This window comes from Thalassophryne amazonica, chromosome 22 (genome assembly GCF_902500255.1).
Source record: "Thalassophryne amazonica chromosome 22, fThaAma1.1, whole genome shotgun sequence".
In the NCBI taxonomy this organism is placed as follows: domain Eukaryota; kingdom Metazoa; phylum Chordata; class Actinopteri; order Batrachoidiformes; family Batrachoididae; genus Thalassophryne; species Thalassophryne amazonica.
In genome coordinates, this window is record NC_047124.1 from 1,438,238 (window position 1) to 1,456,429 (window position 18,192).

At 42.2% G+C, this 18,192-nt stretch overlaps 1 protein-coding gene across 1 annotated transcript in view; it reads left to right on the forward strand.

The window, feature by feature from the left end:
- Positions 1 to 18,192, forward strand: part of rassf3 (Ras association domain family member 3) — a 49,104-nt gene that overhangs the window by 19,777 nt on the left and 11,135 nt on the right. The window contains exon 2 of the mRNA XM_034163173.1: positions 11,025 to 11,132. Coding sequence (XP_034019064.1) covers positions 11,025 to 11,132 — 108 coding nt within the window. The remainder of the gene's footprint in view (positions 1 to 11,024; positions 11,133 to 18,192) is intronic.

An 18,192-nucleotide genomic window follows, 5' to 3' on the forward strand; every position in this document is an offset into this window, starting at 1 on the left:
CAGGTGGGAATCAGTCCCATGACCTTCTCGCTGTGAGGCAACAGTGCTAACCACTACACCACTGTGCTGCCCATCACATTTGTCACATTCTTATTTATTTATTTATTTATTTGTTAAACTAAAGTTGCTGAAGGTGACAAAAGTTTCCAGTTCCACTATCAAATCCATTAAATCACAAAATGGTAAATGGACTGCATTTATACAGCACTTTTCCATCTGCATCAGACGCACAGAGCGCTTTACAGTAATGCCTCACATTCACCCTGATGGCAGGCTGCTGCCACACAAGGTGCCCACTACACACCAGGAGCAACTAGAGGATTAAGGACTTTGCCCAAGGGCCCTTAGTGATTTTCTGGTCAGGCTGGGATTTGAACTGAGGATCCTCTGGTCTTAAGACCAACGCTTAACCACTAGACCATCACTAAAACTGGATTTGGTGTTTGCAGACTTTGAATAACAATGCTGACATTCCCCCCCCTTAAAGTACACTGAAGTCCTTCCAGAGTTGTGTGTCACAATAAAAGCATGTTGATTTTGACACATTTAGGAACAGGAGCTGGTGGCACTGTGGACTATTAAGATATAGACGGAGCTTTAATTTCGGCTGTCTGCCTCGGGCCGCCCGTCTGTCTGCTACAGGGTGACGGCCTTGGCTGGGGCTACAACCTGCGATGGACTGGTGCTGATGGGCCTCAGGGCTTTTGTAGGACTCGCGTCCACATTCAGGAGGTCGTGTGTAACCAAAATAACACATTGCAAGAATGAGAACGTGACGGAGCCTTTCAGAAGAACTAGAGAAAGAAGCCAAATAGTGATGCTGGTGGAACAGATGTTAGCAGGAGAGGTGGTGGGATTCATTTTCCTGATGGTACCTTCTCTTCTCTCCACTTTCCTTGTGGTCTTTAGATGTAGAGTTTGAGTGGGAGGAAGGGTTGTGTCTGAAATGGGACCATGACCTCATTGTTCTGTGTTCTGCTCGTGGTGTCTGTCTGGATTTGGTTCCTCTCGTGGGTCATGTGTTCGGCTCAGACATGGTCACTCTCACGCCGCGGTGATCTGTTTTTGTCCATGTAACTGACACCGTGGGGCTTCCTTTCTCGTGGTGACTCTTGTTTTTTAACTTTGACATTTTTTGTTGTTGTTTTTAAGATGAATTAGTTGTAAGTGGTAGATTTTACACCACAGCTGGTGTCGGACTGTAAAAGTCATTTATACTTCAGGCCTGAAATACACAGTTGGATATATGAAGACTTCAAGAACAGTAAATGAAGAGGATCTGGTGTAATTAAATTTTCTCTCGAAGGCTGCTGAGATTGTTCCCCTGAAAACCTCTTAATGGCAGCTGAGTGAAATGCGTGGTCCACCACACAGCAGAACCGCATTGGGTCCTGGATGGCAACCACCCAGTTGGCAAACGCTGGCATGTTCTTGGACCTTTCCAGCTGCTGGGGTCCTGGATACTGAGTCACCTGCATGTTGGATGAGGTGCAGGGAAAAACACCACATGGCCAAAATGCAAGTGATGCTCCTCATCTTAGTGTCACAAAGTAACTGTGTGTTTGACATCAAGACATTCCAGCAGTACCAAAGGATCCTCCAAAGAGTCTCAGGCCTTAGGTCTGGTTTGTATCTGTGGATCACAGCCATAAAAAACTGCTCTTTCTATTTTTGGAGAGGTGACAGATGTAGTTAGTGTGTTTTGCCTCAGATGACCTGTAATCTTACAGTCACCTCGTGTGAGCAGCTTGTTGAGGTCTTATTAATCCTGATGAGTCACTGCGTCTGTCAGGTGGCTGATGCTGACTAATGGCCAAATGATACACGTCTGTAGGTGCACGACGGTCACGTGACATAAACGTCCTCACGTATGGTCTGCTCGGACAGCTGCAGACCCTTTCATCTTACACAGACTGTAGGAGATACAGGACGTTTATTTTTTTTTTTTCTTCACGTACAGAGACAGGAAGGGATGATGACAGAGATGCAGTTGTCAGCAAAAGTGTAAGTGGGCCATGTGTTGGACAGAGGAAGTGTTCATAGTCACTAGGCATTAGGACCAGTATTAAAAGGCTTCCTAATCACAGGAAGATGGATTATGATACCTGGCAGCATGGTGTTGATCGAGCATAGCTTTAAGCACACGTGTGAAACAGTGCAGCAGAAATGGTAATTAGTGGTAAGTGGTAATTATACCAAGACACAGGGACCCGTGTCAGGACAGACAGCGTTAGAAGCAGAGTACGCCCCCTTCAGGTCAGTAGTCCGTCGAGGGGGGTAAGATCGAGATGCCGTAGTTTGTTGTGTCAGGGTTCAAGATTAACATGTCTCCAGTTGTCCATTATAAGTACAAAAGGTCTTTGGACAACAGGGGTATTCTGTTACAATGTCTGAGAGAAATGAGTGCACATTTATATTTTAAAGTAAGCAAATAATTTTTTCCTGTATTTTTTTTAATATGGAAACCATTTAAACAATCAGCACCGTTGTGTTTGTCACGTTTTACTGCTGGCCAACACGACTTTGTGTTCAGGTTTCTTTGGGAATGTTTGGCACATTGTTCCTGTGGACAAAGGAGAAAAATGGATTCACGCGTGTTTATGAAAGTGGAGATGGACTGTGGGCTCGTAGCAACTCAAGAAAAATGGAATTTGCCACAAAAATGTCAGTAATGAACAATACACAAGACGTGCAGTAGCCATAGCAAGTGTCAACACACTGAGCCTCCGAGCCCAAAGTGTTCATTTTTTGGTTTATCATTTATTAACATCATATTGGAGACTGCTGACATCAACATTCCCCTCAGTTCGTCTGTCTCTGACCTCGGGGTACGGTTTGATCCCCACCTGTCATTCCACACCCACATCCAGCACCTCTGCAAAACTGCATTCTTTCATCTCCGGAACATCACCAAACTCCGTCCCTCTCTTTCCCTACCTGATGCTGAGAAATTGGTCCATGCTTTTGTCTCCTCCAGGCTGGACTACTGCAACGCACTCCTCATTGAGATACCTGGCAGAAGCCTGCAGTATATTCAGAACTGCGCCGCCAGGATTCTGATGAGGGTGCGGAAGTCCATGCACATCACACCCACCCTCAAAAACCTCCACTGGCTCCCTGTTAGGTTCAGGCTTGAATATAAGATCTGCCTCCAGACCTGTCAGTATGTCCACCTGTGCACCTCAAAGATCTGATCAGTTCTTATAATCCGTCACGCCACCTCGACTCTGCTGACAGCAACCAACTCCAGCTCCTGAAGCCCAGACTGCACACTATGGGGGATAGAGCCTTCCAGACGGCTGCTCCCTGACTGTGGAATGCTCTTCCCAACCACCTAAGAGCACCACAGTCTGCTGGAGCTTTTAAAAAACACTTAAATGCGAGGTCTGTGAGAAAAGTATTGGACCTTTTTATTTTTTTTTCAAAAACCATATGGATTTGAATCACGTGTGATTGCATCAGCCAAGCTTGAACCTTTGTGCACGTGCCAGAGTTTTTTCACGCCTGTCGGTTGCGTGAGTCGCCTGTGAACAGGCTTTGTGTGAGCACTGGTCCACACCTCTCGTCGGATTTTTATTGCAAATAAATGTCTGAACGATTTGGAGCTTTGCTGCATCAATTTTTTCCCAGAACCTGTGAGAGACCTCCAGGTGGACACCGTTCGGAAAATTAATATGGCTTTCAGGGACGATTTTGTGGGGATTACACAGATTAAGGAGTGTTACTGCCGCTTTAAGGACGGCTCACAACTGCTGAGAGCGCACCGTGCTCCCAGCGCCGATCGACATGCTCAGACCCCGCTGAAACAACCAGATCATTTCCAACGTGAAGGCTTTGTTGAAACGGGACCTCATCTGACTTTCACAAAAAGGCAGGAGACGTGGACATCAGCACTTTTTCGGCACATTCCACTGTTACAGGAGTTTTTTTCATGGAAAGAAAAGCAGAGGGACGCGCCACTGAGCCGTTCATTACGCAGCACAAAACCACCTCCGTGTTGGTCTCACAAGACGGCTTTCAGGTGGATTTCAGATGGATTCCGGTTGCTTTTCAGTCATGTGATTATCCGATTGTGATTGTGCATGAGCTGGACATGCCCCAACATGTCCTGGAAGGTTTCATCATGGTGTTGCTTTGCGCCATGCGGCTCCACCGCGACATGCGGAACTCCTCTGCACGTCTGTCTTAATGTGCCAAAAAAGTGCTGATGTCCACGTCTTATCACAATTCCTGTGCTAGTCAGACGACATACCGGATCAAGACAGCGTCCAGTTTAGAAATGAACGGCACATTCCACTGTTATAGGAGTTTTTGTCATGGAAAGAGAAGCGGCTCCACTGCGCGGCGCAAAGCAACACTGTGATGAAGCCTTCCAGGACATGTTGGGGCATGTCCAACTCATGCACAATCACAATCGGATAACCACACGACTGAAAAGCAACTGGAATCCATCTGAAATCCACCTGAAAGCCGTCCTGTGAGACCAACACGGTGGTTTTGTGCTGCGTAATGAACGGCTCAGTGGCGCGTCCCTCCGCTTTTCTTTCCATGAAAAAAACTCCTGTAACAGTGGAATGTGCCAAAAAAGTGCTGATGTCCACGTCTCCTGCCTTTTTGTGAAAGTCAGATGAGGTCCCGTTTCAACAAAGCCTTCACGTTGGAAATGATCTGGTTGTTTCAGCGGGGTCTGAGCATGTCGATCGGCGCTGGGAGCGCGGCGCGCTCTCAGCAGTTGTGGGCCGTCCTTAAAGCGGCAGTAACACTCCTTAACCTGTGTAATCCCCACAAAATCGTTCCTGAAAGCCATATTAATTTTCCGAACGGTGTCCACCTGGAGGTCTCTCACAGTTTCTGGAAAAAAATTGATGCAGCAAAGCTCCAAATCGTTCAGACATTTATTCGCAATAAAAATCCGACGAGAGGGGTGGACCAGTGCTCACACAAAGCCTGCTCACAGGCGAATGACGCAACCGACAGGCGTGAAAAAACTCACGCATGCGCACGAAGGTTCAAGCTTGGCTGATGCAATCACACGTGATTCAAATCCATATGGTTTTTGAAAAAATAAAAAGGTCGGATACTTTTCTCACAGACCTCGTACTTATCTGTTTGTAAAAGATTAAATGTGTTTTATTCTTTGTATTTTTACAGTAGTGCTTTGAGATTTGCTTGTCAAATGTAAAGCGCTTTATAAATAACTTATTATTTGTCAAGTAATGTATAGCACAATTAGTATGATATTAAAAGCCAGACGCTACGTCCAAGAGCAAGCAATATAATAAACGTTATTGGACAGATGAACACCACAATGTTGTTTTTAATATTCACTTAGAATTTGGTTATTTTAGTTCAGAGGTGGTACTATTGGTGCTCGTTTGACTCTGCTTCACCTTGTGGGATCTGTGTTTTTCTTTTTTTGTGGGAGTTAATTGGATCCGACGACCTAATGTTTTGCTAACACATAGCTGTCCCGCCGTGACGCGAAGCCGATGTGGTGGCTCCACTGCTGGACCTGTAAAGTTCTGAGTTTTGTCTGTTTTCAACATTAAAGCAGTGGTTTTGGACTTTTGGTCACCTTAACTCAGACACGGACCTGCAGCGGCCAGATTCACTCCCGGTGCACTCGGGTTCGAGTCACTTATGAAGCTGGTCTGATTCCACAGTGCAGAGGTCCACGGTCGCCCCTCAGATCTGCAGCCTTTCTTTAATTGAGCTTGTGTTGTTTCAGTCACACTGCTGCCGTGAAGGAATGAGGAGAATATTTCTTTAATCTGCTCTGAGCATGTGGAGCCTTGTGGGGAGTGAAAGTAGCAGGTTGCCGTTGTTGGCACACGCTGGCATTCTGTTTTTTCTCAGAGCTATAAAACCTCGGGCTTGCTGTTGGAGACGCGCACAGCTACTGTGTGTGTGTGTGTGTGTGTGTTTGTGTGTGTTTGCTTTATTGGCACCTTGTCTGTCTTGGAGCAGCGTGTTTCCCATATAAGGGTTTACGTGTCTTCAAAGCCTCCCTGGATTCTACACTCGGTGGTTTTTAATAGATGTAGAGGAGCGTTGCACTATGCCCATGTAAGCACACACACACAGATGGGGGGGGGATTGCTCTGAAGACAATCTGCACTAATGTATACAGACTGTGTCCAAAACGTCACTGTCTTCATACCTACAAGCCTAAAATGAAACAACAGAATCTGAGGTATCATCAATCTGGAGTCTAAAAATCAGTGTTCAGTGTTGCACAAACAAATATCACGATACCAAAGAGACCAGAGATCCACCCGACACATACAGCTTGCCTGACTGGACCTGATGTTAGCCGCGAACACGTTAGCAGGAGACGTTACTGCTCAGAAAGAAGCTCAACAGTCTCCACCTTTGTCTCGTCACATGCTGACTAACCACTGGAGTAGCTGGTGTTTGTTAACTAACTGGCTCAGTTGCTTTTAATTTAAGTGTAATATTTGGACCTGTGCTGTCCACACGTCTCTTACTGTATGTTAAGGAGTATGTAAGTCACAGTTTGTGTGTGTGTGTGTGTTTTTTTTTTTTTTTTTTTTTTTTTTTTTTTTTAATAAGATAGTTTTGGAGGCCCTGTGACTTTACTCCAGTGTGACTTGTATATTGAAAATTATTATTATTATTATTATTATTATTAAATCCTCCAAACCGTGACTATCCAGGGTTGGGACCAGGAAGCAGAGTTGTAGTCTTACACACCTCTCTGCAGCTTCTCTCCCCCTGCCATCCCCTCATTACCCCATCCCGTAGAGACGGTGCCTGCTCCCAGACCACCAATAACCAGCAAAATCTATTTAAGCATAAAAATTCAAAAAGAAAAACTAATATAGCACCTTCAACTGCACCACAGACTAAAACAGTTAAATGTGGTCTATTAAACATTAGGTCTCTCTCTTCTAAGTCCCTGTTAGTAAATGATATAATAATTGATCAACATATTGATTTATTCTGCCTTAGAGAACCTGGTTACAGCAGGATGAATATGTTAGTTTAAATGAATCAACACCCCCGAGTCACACTAACTGTCAGAATGCTCATAGCACGGGCCGAGGCGGAGGATTAGCAGCAATCTTCCATTCCAGCTTATTAATTAATCAAAAACACAGACAGAGCTTTAATTAATTTGAAAGCTTGACTCTTAGTCTTGTCCATTCAAATTGGAAGTCCCAAAAACCAGTTTTATTTGTTATTATCTATCGTCCACCTGGTCGTTACTGTGAGTTTCTCTGTGAATTTTCAGACCTTTTGTCTGACTTAGTGCTTAGCTCAGATAAGATAATTATAGTGGGCGATTTTAACATCCACACAGATGCTGAGAATGACAGCCTCAACACTGCATTTAATCTATTATTAGACTCTATTGGCTTTGCTCAAAAAGTAAATGAGTCCACCCACCACTTTAATCATATCTTAGATCTTGTTCTGACTCATGGTATGGAAATAGAAGACTTAACAGTATTCCCTGAAAACTCCCTTCTGTCTGATCATTTCTTAATAACATTTACATTTACTCTGATGGACTACCCAGCAGTGGGGAATAAGTTTCATTACACTAGAAGTCTTTCAGAAAGCGCTGTAACTAGGTTTAAGGATATGATTCCTTCTTTATGTTCTCTAATGCCATATACCAACACAGTGCAGAGTAGCTACCTAAATTCTGTAAGTGAGATAGAGTATCTCGTCAATAGTTTTACATCCTCATTGAAGACAACTTTGGATGCTGTAGCTCCTCTAAAAAAGAGAGCTTTAAATCAGAAGTGCCTGACTCCGTGGTATAACTCACAAACTCGTAGCTTAAAGCAGATAACCCGTAAGTTGGAGAGGAAATGGCGTCTCACTAATTTAGAAGATCTTCACTTAGCCTGGAAAAAGAGTCTGTTGCTCTATAAAAAAGCCCTCCGTAAAGCTAGGACATCTTTCTACTCATCACTAATTGAAGAAAATAAGAACAACCCCAGGTTTCTTTTCAGCACTGTAGCCAGGCTGACAAAGAGTCAGAGCTCTATTGAGCTGAGTATTCCATTAACTTTAACTAGTAATGACTTCATGACTTTCTTTGCTAACAAAATTTTAACTATTAGAGAAAAAATTACTCATAACCATCCCAAAGACGTATCGTTATCTTTGGCTGCTTTCAGTGATGCCGGTATTTGGTTAGACTCTTTCTCTCCGATTGTTCTGTCTGAGTTATTTTCATTAGTTACTTCATCCAAACCATCAACATGTTTATTAGACCCCATTCCTACCAGGCTGCTCAAGGAAGCCCTACCATTATTTAATGCTTCGATCTTAAATATGATCAGTATTTCTTTGTTAGTTGACTATGTACCACAGGCTTTTAAGGTGGCAGTAATTAAACCATTACTTAAAAAGCCATCACTTGACCCAGCTATCTTAGCTAATTATAGGCCAATCTCCAACCTTCCTTTTCTCTCAAAAATTCTTGAAAGGGTAGTTGTAAAACAGCTAACTGATCATCTGCAGAGGAATGGTCTATTTGAAGAGTTTCAGTCAGGTTTTAGAATTCATCATAGTACAGAAACAGCATTAGTGAAGGTTACAAATGATCTTCTTATGGCCTCGGACAGTGGACTCATCTCTGTGCTTGTTCTGTTAGACCTCAGTGCTGCTTTCGATACTGTTGACCATAAAATTTTATTACAGAGATTAGAGCATGCCATAGGTATTAAAGGCACTGCGCTGCTGTGGTTTGAATCATATTGTCTAATAGATTACAATTTGTTCATGTAATGGGGAAATCTTCTTCACAGACTAAAGTTAATTATGGAGTTCCACAAGGTTCTGTGCTAGGACCAATTTTATTCACTTTATACATGCTTCCCTTAGGCAGTATTATTAGACGGTATTGCTTAAATTTTCATTGTTACGCAGATGATACCCAGCTTTATCTATCCATGAAGCCAGAGGACACACACCAATTAGCTAAACTGCAGGATTGTCTTACAGACATAAAGACATGGATGACCTCTAATTTCCTGCTTTTAAACTCAGATAAAACTGAAGTTATTGTACTTGGCCCCACAAATCTTAGAAACATGGTGTCTAACCAGATCCTTACTCTGGATGGCATTACCCTGACCTCTAGTAATACTGTGAGAAATCTTGGAGTCATTTTTGATCAGGATATGTCATTCAAAGCACATATTAAACAAATATGTAGGACTGCTTTTTTTGCATTTATGCAATATCTCTAAAATCAGAAAGGTCTTGTCTCAGAGTGATGCTGAAAAACTAATTCATGCATTTATTTCCTCTAGGCTGGACTATTGTAATTCATTATTATCAGGTTGTCCTAAAAGTTCCCTAAAAAGCCTTCAGTTAATTCAAAATGCTGCAGCTAGAGTACTGACGGGGACTAGAAGGAGAGAGCATATCTCACCCATATTGGCCTCTCTTCATTGGCTTCCTGTTAATTCTAGAATAGAATTTAAAATTCTTCTTCTTACTTATAAGGTTTTGAATAATCAGGTCCCATCTTATCTTAGGGACCTTGTAGTACCATATCACCCCAATAGAGCGCTTCGCTCTCAGACTGCAGGCTTACTTGTAGTTCCTAGGGTTTGTAAGAGTAGAATGGGAGGCAGAGCCTTCAGCTTTCAGGCTCCTCTCCTGTGGAACCAGCTCCCAATTCAGATCAGGGAGACAGACACCCTCTCTACTTTTAAGATTAGGCTTAAAACTTTCCTAAAGCTTATAGTTAGGGCTGGATCAGGTGACCCTGAACCATCCCTTAGTTATGCTGCTATAGACGTAGACTGCTGGGGGGTTCCCATGATGCACTGTTTCTTTCTCTTTTTGCTCTGTATGCACCACTCTGCATTTAATCATTAGTGATCGATCTCTGCTCCCCTCCACAGCATGTCTTTTTCCTGGTTCTCTCCCTCAGCCCCAACCAGTCCCAGCAGAAGACTGCCCCTCCCTGAGCCTGGTTCTGCTGGAGGTTTCTTCCTGTTAAAAGGGAGTTTTTCCTTCCCACTGTAGCCAAGTGCTTGCTCACAGGGGGTCGTTTTGACCGTTGGGGTTTTACATAATTATTGTATGGCCTTGCCTTACAATATAAAGCGCCTTGGGGCAACTGTTTGTTGTGATTTGGCGCTATATAAAAAAATTGATTGATTGATTATTATTATTATTATTAACATGAACAGGAGTCAATTGTTACCCTTCAAACTGTAATATAAAATATTAAAATATATACTGACCACAGAAAAACATTTTAAACTGCAAAATGTTTTCTTGAGTCCATTTTTCTTTTAGTTTATGGTGTTTAAAGCTCTTTTTTTTCTCCCTCTAACATATTTTCTCCTCAGGTATTCATGCATGTAATTGTCATGGCGTTATCAAGTGAAATTTAAATGTATGTGCAAACCTTCGCTCCATCACACTTACTTAGCTCTTATGTGATGATGTCATCCCGTACGGCGAGCGAGTGAGCGAGCGTGTGTGTGTGTGTGTGTGTGTGTGTGTGTGTGTGTGTGTGTGTGTGTGTGTGTGTGTGTGTGTGTATGTTGCTGTGTTTGTGCCGTGGTTTGAACATGGTGTAATTGGTTTAAAGGTCAGTTAAACGGCTCTTTCCAGCTGGTTATGCAACCTGCTGGGTCGTGTCATGTGACCTAAATTACAGCTTTCGGTGCGTCTTGCTGCAGCTGGAGCTCTGTCTCACCGGAGTTCATTAAGAGGAGCCGGGGTGCGTCACTTGACCCTGAGTTTGTAACTTTAGCTGCTGACTGGTCGGGGCTCGTGTGGCGCCTCGTGTGGCGGTGGAAGTAACTACATGTGTTAAACACACTGTTCCTTTCAGTCAGTCACACTGTGCTCAGTTCTCACACCTTGTCAACTTTTTTTTTTGTAGTCTAATCCTTATGAAGGCTTAGTATTATCAGCCAATCACAAGTCAGTTGTGGATCAGATGACTGGTGCTGATCCTCTGGTCTTGAACCTTTAGTCCACTCGTGACTTCACAGTGACCTGTTGTCCTCCTCTCTCAGGATGTGGAGAAGGACAGAGAAGTGCGGACGGAGCTCAGCAGAGATGAGATCTGGCAGAAGATCGAGCAGTACAACGCCATGACAAAGGACCACCTGAAAATGACACTCGTGAGTGAAAATCACTTCCTGTCTGTTTGCTTTCTCCTCATTAAAATCAAAAACCACATCATCCTCTCTTTTTGTTTGTTTGGGGTTTTTCTTTCACACTGTCTTCTTCTGGTTCCTTTGGTTATGTAGCTTTGAATTTATGGATTATCAGTTACTTGGATTTCTTTTAAACCAAATTTTCCATTTTCTGAGGCCTGAAAATGAAAGTCAAATGGATTTGAAAGTATCGTGTGAAGATGTCATTTTAATGCAGAAATAAGTATCATGAATCATTTATAATACGGCGAAAATTTGGCTCAATGTGGGCTTGAGCTATTTGGTGGGGGGGACGTAAGGGTCGGGACGGAAAGGAGAAATCTGGGTTTTATCAGATCCTGGTGTCATCTGTTTGTTTGCCAAAAATCATTGGGAAAGATAGGATGCTATGCTAACTGGCTCCTTTTTCTTCTTCGCTGCTTTCTCTGCTGCTGCAGTGCACCTTGATCGAGAGAGTGGCGATATGACGAGTCAGGGGGGAAAAAAAATGGTCACATGACTCATGGTGCCATGTTGGGTCCAAAATAGTGTTGGCTGTTAATCTGTCTGTATGTAAATCAGCTATTTTATTTATTTATTCTCTGAAAATGTCAGGTTGTTGTGCCTTTGGAGGCACAAATAGGCACAACAAGGACTTCCAGATGTACCGATTCCCTTCAGGTCCAAACAGAAGAAACATTTTGGAAAGTAAAGTCAGCCGTGTGGGATGGAAGCAACTTCATCATCAAAGTTTTGAGAGGAAAATTTATTGTTCAGTCCCATGTAGAGTAAAACTCAAGCCGTCATTGTATAAACCAGATATTCATAGTGACCGGACAAAAAAAGTCCCAAGTTTCCATGTAATAAACACAGTATATAGCAGATTTTGTACAGCGGATTTTTCACTCGCATCAGATAAAATGTCCCATCTGATTGCAATATATTTTCATTAAAAACCCTGAGCAGTCTGGACGTGCACAGTAACAGAGGTACAAATTAAAGTTCAGCTCTGACACTCACTGATTTGTGGAAAGTGGGACCGGAGATATTTCCATGATTAAAAGTCCGACCGTTTATTTTTTTTCAAACCATGTTCAGACTCAGAGCTGCAGCCTGACGTGCACCTGTTAAATCAGACATAAAAGGCTGTGATTTGACACTTTTCTGTTTTAATCCTTTGTCTGCTATCATGTTATATAACACGCACGCTGATAAATGGATCAGAAAAGTCCGCACATTTACAGCACAAAGTCGGTAAAAGAGGAAATTGTACAGTTTATCTTTGAATTGGAGGTGATGATTGTAGAAAGAAAAGCTTGTTGATGGTCAAATTAATCCAGAATAAAGCAAAATCCAGAGACGGAGAACTTTCAAACTGTCATGCACGTCATTGCATGAAACGGAGTCACAGAGCTGCAGCTGCATAAATCAGGCTTTAAATTAATTAAATAAATGATCATGAATTGTAAATTTGATAGCTTAACTATTTTTTTAAATATTTATTTTGATAGCACCTGTACCTGGATGTGTTTCTGTATGTGGTTAAATGGTTTTAAAAAGTGTTGAAATCATTAAAGGTTCATTCAGTAGTTCAGCGCTGTTGGAACCAAAATGGTGCCATGTTCTGAGTTCACGTCGCTCTCTGCTGTACGTGAGAGTGCCCCCAGTGGTGAGCTATAAAAGCAAACAAACACAACTGTCTGCACACTGCGGTGAAGACTTCACCAACGTCCAGCAGACTAAAGGCTGAAGGCAGGACTCTGTCTCCCAGGGACAAGTAAAGGTTTTTGTGATGTCATAAGGCCTTTTATTGGAATAACTGCAAAGACATAAAAGGAAATTTGTTAACAGAAAGAAAGAAAAACTTTGACTCTCCACAATGATAGCTTTTTGCTGTGTACGTGGTCCAGACCTCTGTCAGTTTGCAGAGGTCATTAGAATTAAGTGCAGGTCGAACTCTGATGGGCGGCTTCGTCGGCTGAAGGCTGTCTGTAGGTGAATATCTGAGGGCTCCGTGCTGCCTTCCTCCTCCGGCTCCCTGCATTCCTCAGCACTAGCGTCACTCTGATCTGATGTTGTTCTTCTCTCACGATACTTTCCTTGGCAGTGTGGAAGGTGTTGGCTGGGACACAGAGTTTCAGGTGAAGCTGCTTTGATGTGAGCGATCCACCAGCTGAGAAAAGACTCTACACAAGACAATAATCCACCACCTCACTGTACTTCACCAGATGATATCACAAATGTTTTTTGTAACTTAAATATTAAAGTGTTATTGGGTTCAGTAAGACTGCTTTTAAGTCCTATACACTGAGGATGGAATGATACATATCACAATTTATTATATATCACGATACATAATTACATCATTGTTCACACCAGCTATGTAGAAAGTCATCTACTGTGAAAATTTAACTATAAAGAAAGAAAATAAGAACAACCCCAGGTTTCTTTTCAGCACTGTAGCCAGGCTGACAGAGTCAGAGCTCTATTGAGCCGAGTATTCCTTTAACTTTAACTAGTAATGACTTCATGACTTTCTTTGCTAACAAAATTTTAACTATTAGAGAAAAATTACTCATAACCATCCCAAAGACGTATCGTTCTCTTTGGCTGCTTTCAGTGATGCCGGTATTTGGTTAGACTCTTTCTCTCCGATTGTTCTGTCTGAGTTATTTTCATTAGTTACTTCCTCCAAACCATCAACATGTTTATTAGACCCCATTCCTACCAGGCTGCTCAAGGAAGCCCTACCATTAATTAATGCTTCGATCTTAAATATGATCAATCTATCTTTATTAGTTGGCTATGTACCACAGGCTTTTAAGGTGGCAGTAATTAAACCATTACTTAAAAAGCCATTACTTGACCCAGCTATCTTAGCTAATTATAGGCCAATCTCTAACCTTCCTTTTCTCTCAAAAATTCTTGAAAGGGTAGTTGTAAAGCAGCTAACTGATCATCTGAAGAGGAATGGTCTATTTGAAGAGTTTCAGTCAGGTTTTAGAATTCATCATAGTACAGAAACAGCATTAGTGAAGGTTACAAATGATCTTATGGCCTCAGACAGTGGACTCATCTCTGTGCTTGTTCTGTTAGACCTCAGTGCTGCTTTTGATACTGTTGACCATAAAATTTTATTACAGAGATTAGAGCATGCCATAGGTATTAAAGGCACTGCGCTGCAGAGGTTTGAATCATATTTATCTAATAGATTTGTTCATGTAAATGGGGAATCTTCTTCACAGACTAAAGTTAATTATGGCGTTCCACAAGGTTCTGTGCTAGGACCAATTTTATTCACTTTATACATGCTTCCTTTAGGCAGTATTATTAATGATACCCAGCTTTATCTATCCATGAAGCCAGAGGACACACACCAATTAGCTAAACTGCAGGATTGTCTTACAGACATAAAGACATGGATGACCTCTAATTTCCTGCTTTTAAACTCAGATAAAACTGAAGTTATTGTACTTGACCCCACAAATCTTAGAAACATGGTGTCTAACCAGATCCTTACTCTGGATGGCATTACCCTGACCTCTAGTAATACTGTGAGAAATCTTGGAGTCATTTTTGATCAGGATATGTCATTCAAAGCTTATATTAAACAAATATGTAGGACTGCTTTTTTGCATTTACGCAATATCTCTAAAATCAGAAAGGTCTTGTCTCAGAGTGATGCTGAAAAACTAATTCATGCATTTATTTCCTCTAGGCTGGACTATTGTAATTCATTATTATCAGGTTGTCCTAAAAGTTCCCTGAAAAGCCTTCAGTTAATTCAAAATGCTGCAGCTAGAGTACTGACGGGGACTAGAAGGAGAGAGCATATCTCACCCATATTGGCTTCTCTTCATTGGCTTCCTGATAATTCTAGAATAGAATTTAAAATTCTTCTTCTTACTTATAAGGTTTTGAATAATCAGGTCTCATCTTATCTTAGGGACCTCATAGTACCATATCACCCCAATAGAGCGCTTCGCTCTCAGACTGCAGGCTTACTTGTAGTTCCTAGGGTTTTTAAGAGTAGAATGGGAGGCAGAGCCTTCAGCTTTCAGGCTCCTCTCCTGTGGAACCAGCTCCCAATTCAGATCAGGGAGACAGACACCCTCTCTACTTTTAAGATTAGGCTTAAAACTTTCCTTTCTGCTAAAGCTTATAGTTAGGGCTGGATCAGGTGACCCTGAACCATCCCTTAGTTATGCTGCTATAGACTTAGACTGCTGGGGGGTTCCCATGATGCACTGAGTGTTTCTTTCTCTTTTGCTCTGTATGCACCACTGCATTTAATCATTAGTGATTGATCTCTGCTCCCCTCCACAGCATGTCTTTTTCCTGGTTCTCTCCCTCAGCCCCAACCAGTCCCAGCAGAAGACTGCCCCTCCCTGAGCCTGGTTCTGCTGGAGGTTTCTTCCTGTTAAAAGGGAGTTTTTCCTTCCCACTGTCGCCAAGTGCTTGCTCACAGGGGGTCGTTTTGACCGTTGGGGTTTTTCCGTAATTATTGTATGGCTTTGCCTTACAATATAAAGCGCCTGGTAGGAATGGGGTCTAATAGACATGTTGATGGTTTGGATGAAGTAACTAATGAAAATAACTCAGACAGAACAATCTGAGAGAAAGAGTCTAACCAAATACCGGCATCACTGAAAGCCAAAGATAACGATACGTCTTTGGGATGGTTATGAGTAATTTTTTCTCTAGTAGTTAAAATGTTATTAGCAAAAAAAGTCTTAAAGTCATTACTAGTTAAAGGAATACTCGGCTCAATAGAACTCTGACTCTTTGTCAACCTGGCTACAGTGCTGAAAAGAAACCTGGGGTTGTTCTTATTTTCTTCAATTAGTGATGAGTAGTAAGATGTCCTAGCTTTACGGAGGGCTTTTTTTATAGAGCAACAGACTCTTTTTCCAGGCTAAGTGAAGATCTTCTAAATTAGTGAGACGCCATTTCCTCTCCAACTTACGGGTTATCTGCTTTAAGCTGCGGGTTTGTGAGTTATACCACAGAGTCAGGCACTTCTGATTTAAAGCTCTCTTTTTCAGAGGAGCTACAGCATCCAAAGTTGTCTTCAATGAGGATGTAAAACTATTGACGAGATACTCTATCTCACTTACAGAGTTTAGGTAGCTGCTCTGCACTGTGTTGGTATATGGCATTAGAGAACATAAAGAAGGAATCATATCCTTAAACCTAGTTACAGTGCTTTCTGAAAGACTTCTAGTGTAATGAAACTTATTCCCCACTGCTGGGTAGTCCATCAGAGTAAATGTAAATGTTATTAAGAAATGATCAGACAGAAGGGAGTTTTCAGGGAATACTGTTAAGTCTTCAATTTCCATACCATAAGTCAGAACAAGATCTAAGGTATGGTTAAAGTGGTGGGTGGACTCATTTACATTTTGAGCAAAGCCAGTCAAGTCTAATAATAGATTAAATGCAGTGTTGAGGCTGTCATTCTCAGCATCTGTGTGGATGTTAAAATCGCCCAGTATAATTATCTTATCTAAGCTAAGCACTAAGTCAGACAAAAGGTCTGAAAATTCACAGAGAAACTCAAAGTAACGACCAGGAGGACGATAGATAACAAATAAAACTGTTTTTTGGGACTTCCAATTTGGATGGACAAGACTAAGAGTCAAGCTTTCAAATGAATTAAAGCTCTGTCTGTGTTTTTGATTAATTAATAAGCTGGAATGGAAGATTGCTGCTAATCCTCCTCCTCGGCCCGTGCTACGAGCATTCTGACAGTTAGTGTGACTCGGGGGTGTTGACTCATTTAAACTAACATATTCATCCTGCTGTAACCAGGTTTCTGTAAGGCAGAATAAATCAATATGTTGATCAATTATTATATCATTTACTAACAGGGACTTAGAAGAGAGAGACCTAATGTTTAATAGACCACATTAACTGTTTTAGTCTGTGGTGCAGTTGAAGGTGCTATATTATTTTTTCTTTTTGAATTTTTATGCTTAAATAGATTTTTGCTGGTTATTGGTGGTCTGGGAGCAGGCACCGTCTCTACGGGGATGGGGTAATGAGGGGATGGCAGGGGGAGAGAAGCTGCAGAGAGGTGTGTAAGACTACAACTCTGCTTCCTGGTCCCAACCCTGGGTAGTCACGGTTTGGAGGATTTAAGAAAACTGGCCAGATTTCTAGAAATGAGAGCTGCTCCATCCAAAGTGGGATGGATGCCGTCTCTCCTAACAAGACCAGGTTTTCCCCAGAAGCTTTGCCAATTATCTATGAAGCCCACCTCATTTTTTGGACACCACTCAGACAGCCAGCAATTCAAGGAGAACATGTGGCTAAACATGTCACTCCCTGTCCGATTGGGGAGGGGCCCAGAGAAAATTACAGAGTCCGACATTGTTTTTGCAAAGTTACACACCGATTTAATGTTAATTTTAGTGACCTCCGATTGGCGTAACCGGGTGTCATTACTGCCGACGTGAATTACAATCTTACCAAATTTACGCTTAGCCTTAATCAATCAATCAATCAATTTTTTTTTTTATATAGCGCCAAATCACAACAAACAGTTGCCCCAAGGCGCTTTATATTGTAAGGCAAGGCCATACAATAATTATGTAAAACCCCAACGGTCAAAACGACCCCCTGTGAGCAAGCACTTGGCTACAGTGGGAAGGAAAAACTCCCTTTTAACAGGAAGAAACCTCCAGCAGAACCAGGCTCAGGGAGGGGCAGTCTTCTGCTGGGACTGGTTGGGGCTGAGGGAGAGAACCAGGAAAAAGACATGCTGTGGAGGGGAGCAGAGATCGATCACTAATGATTAAATGCAGAGTGGTGCATACAGAGCAAAAAGAGAAAGAAACAGTGCATCATGGGAACCCCCCAGCAGTCTACGTCTATAGCAGCATAACTAAGGGATGGTTCAGGGTCACCTGATCCAGCCCTAACTATAAGCTTTAGCAAAAAGGAAAGTTTTAAGCCTAATCTTAAAAGTAGAGAGGGTGTCTGTCTCCCTGATCTGAATTGGGAGCTGGTTCCACAGGAGAGGAGCCTGAAAGCTGAAGGCTCT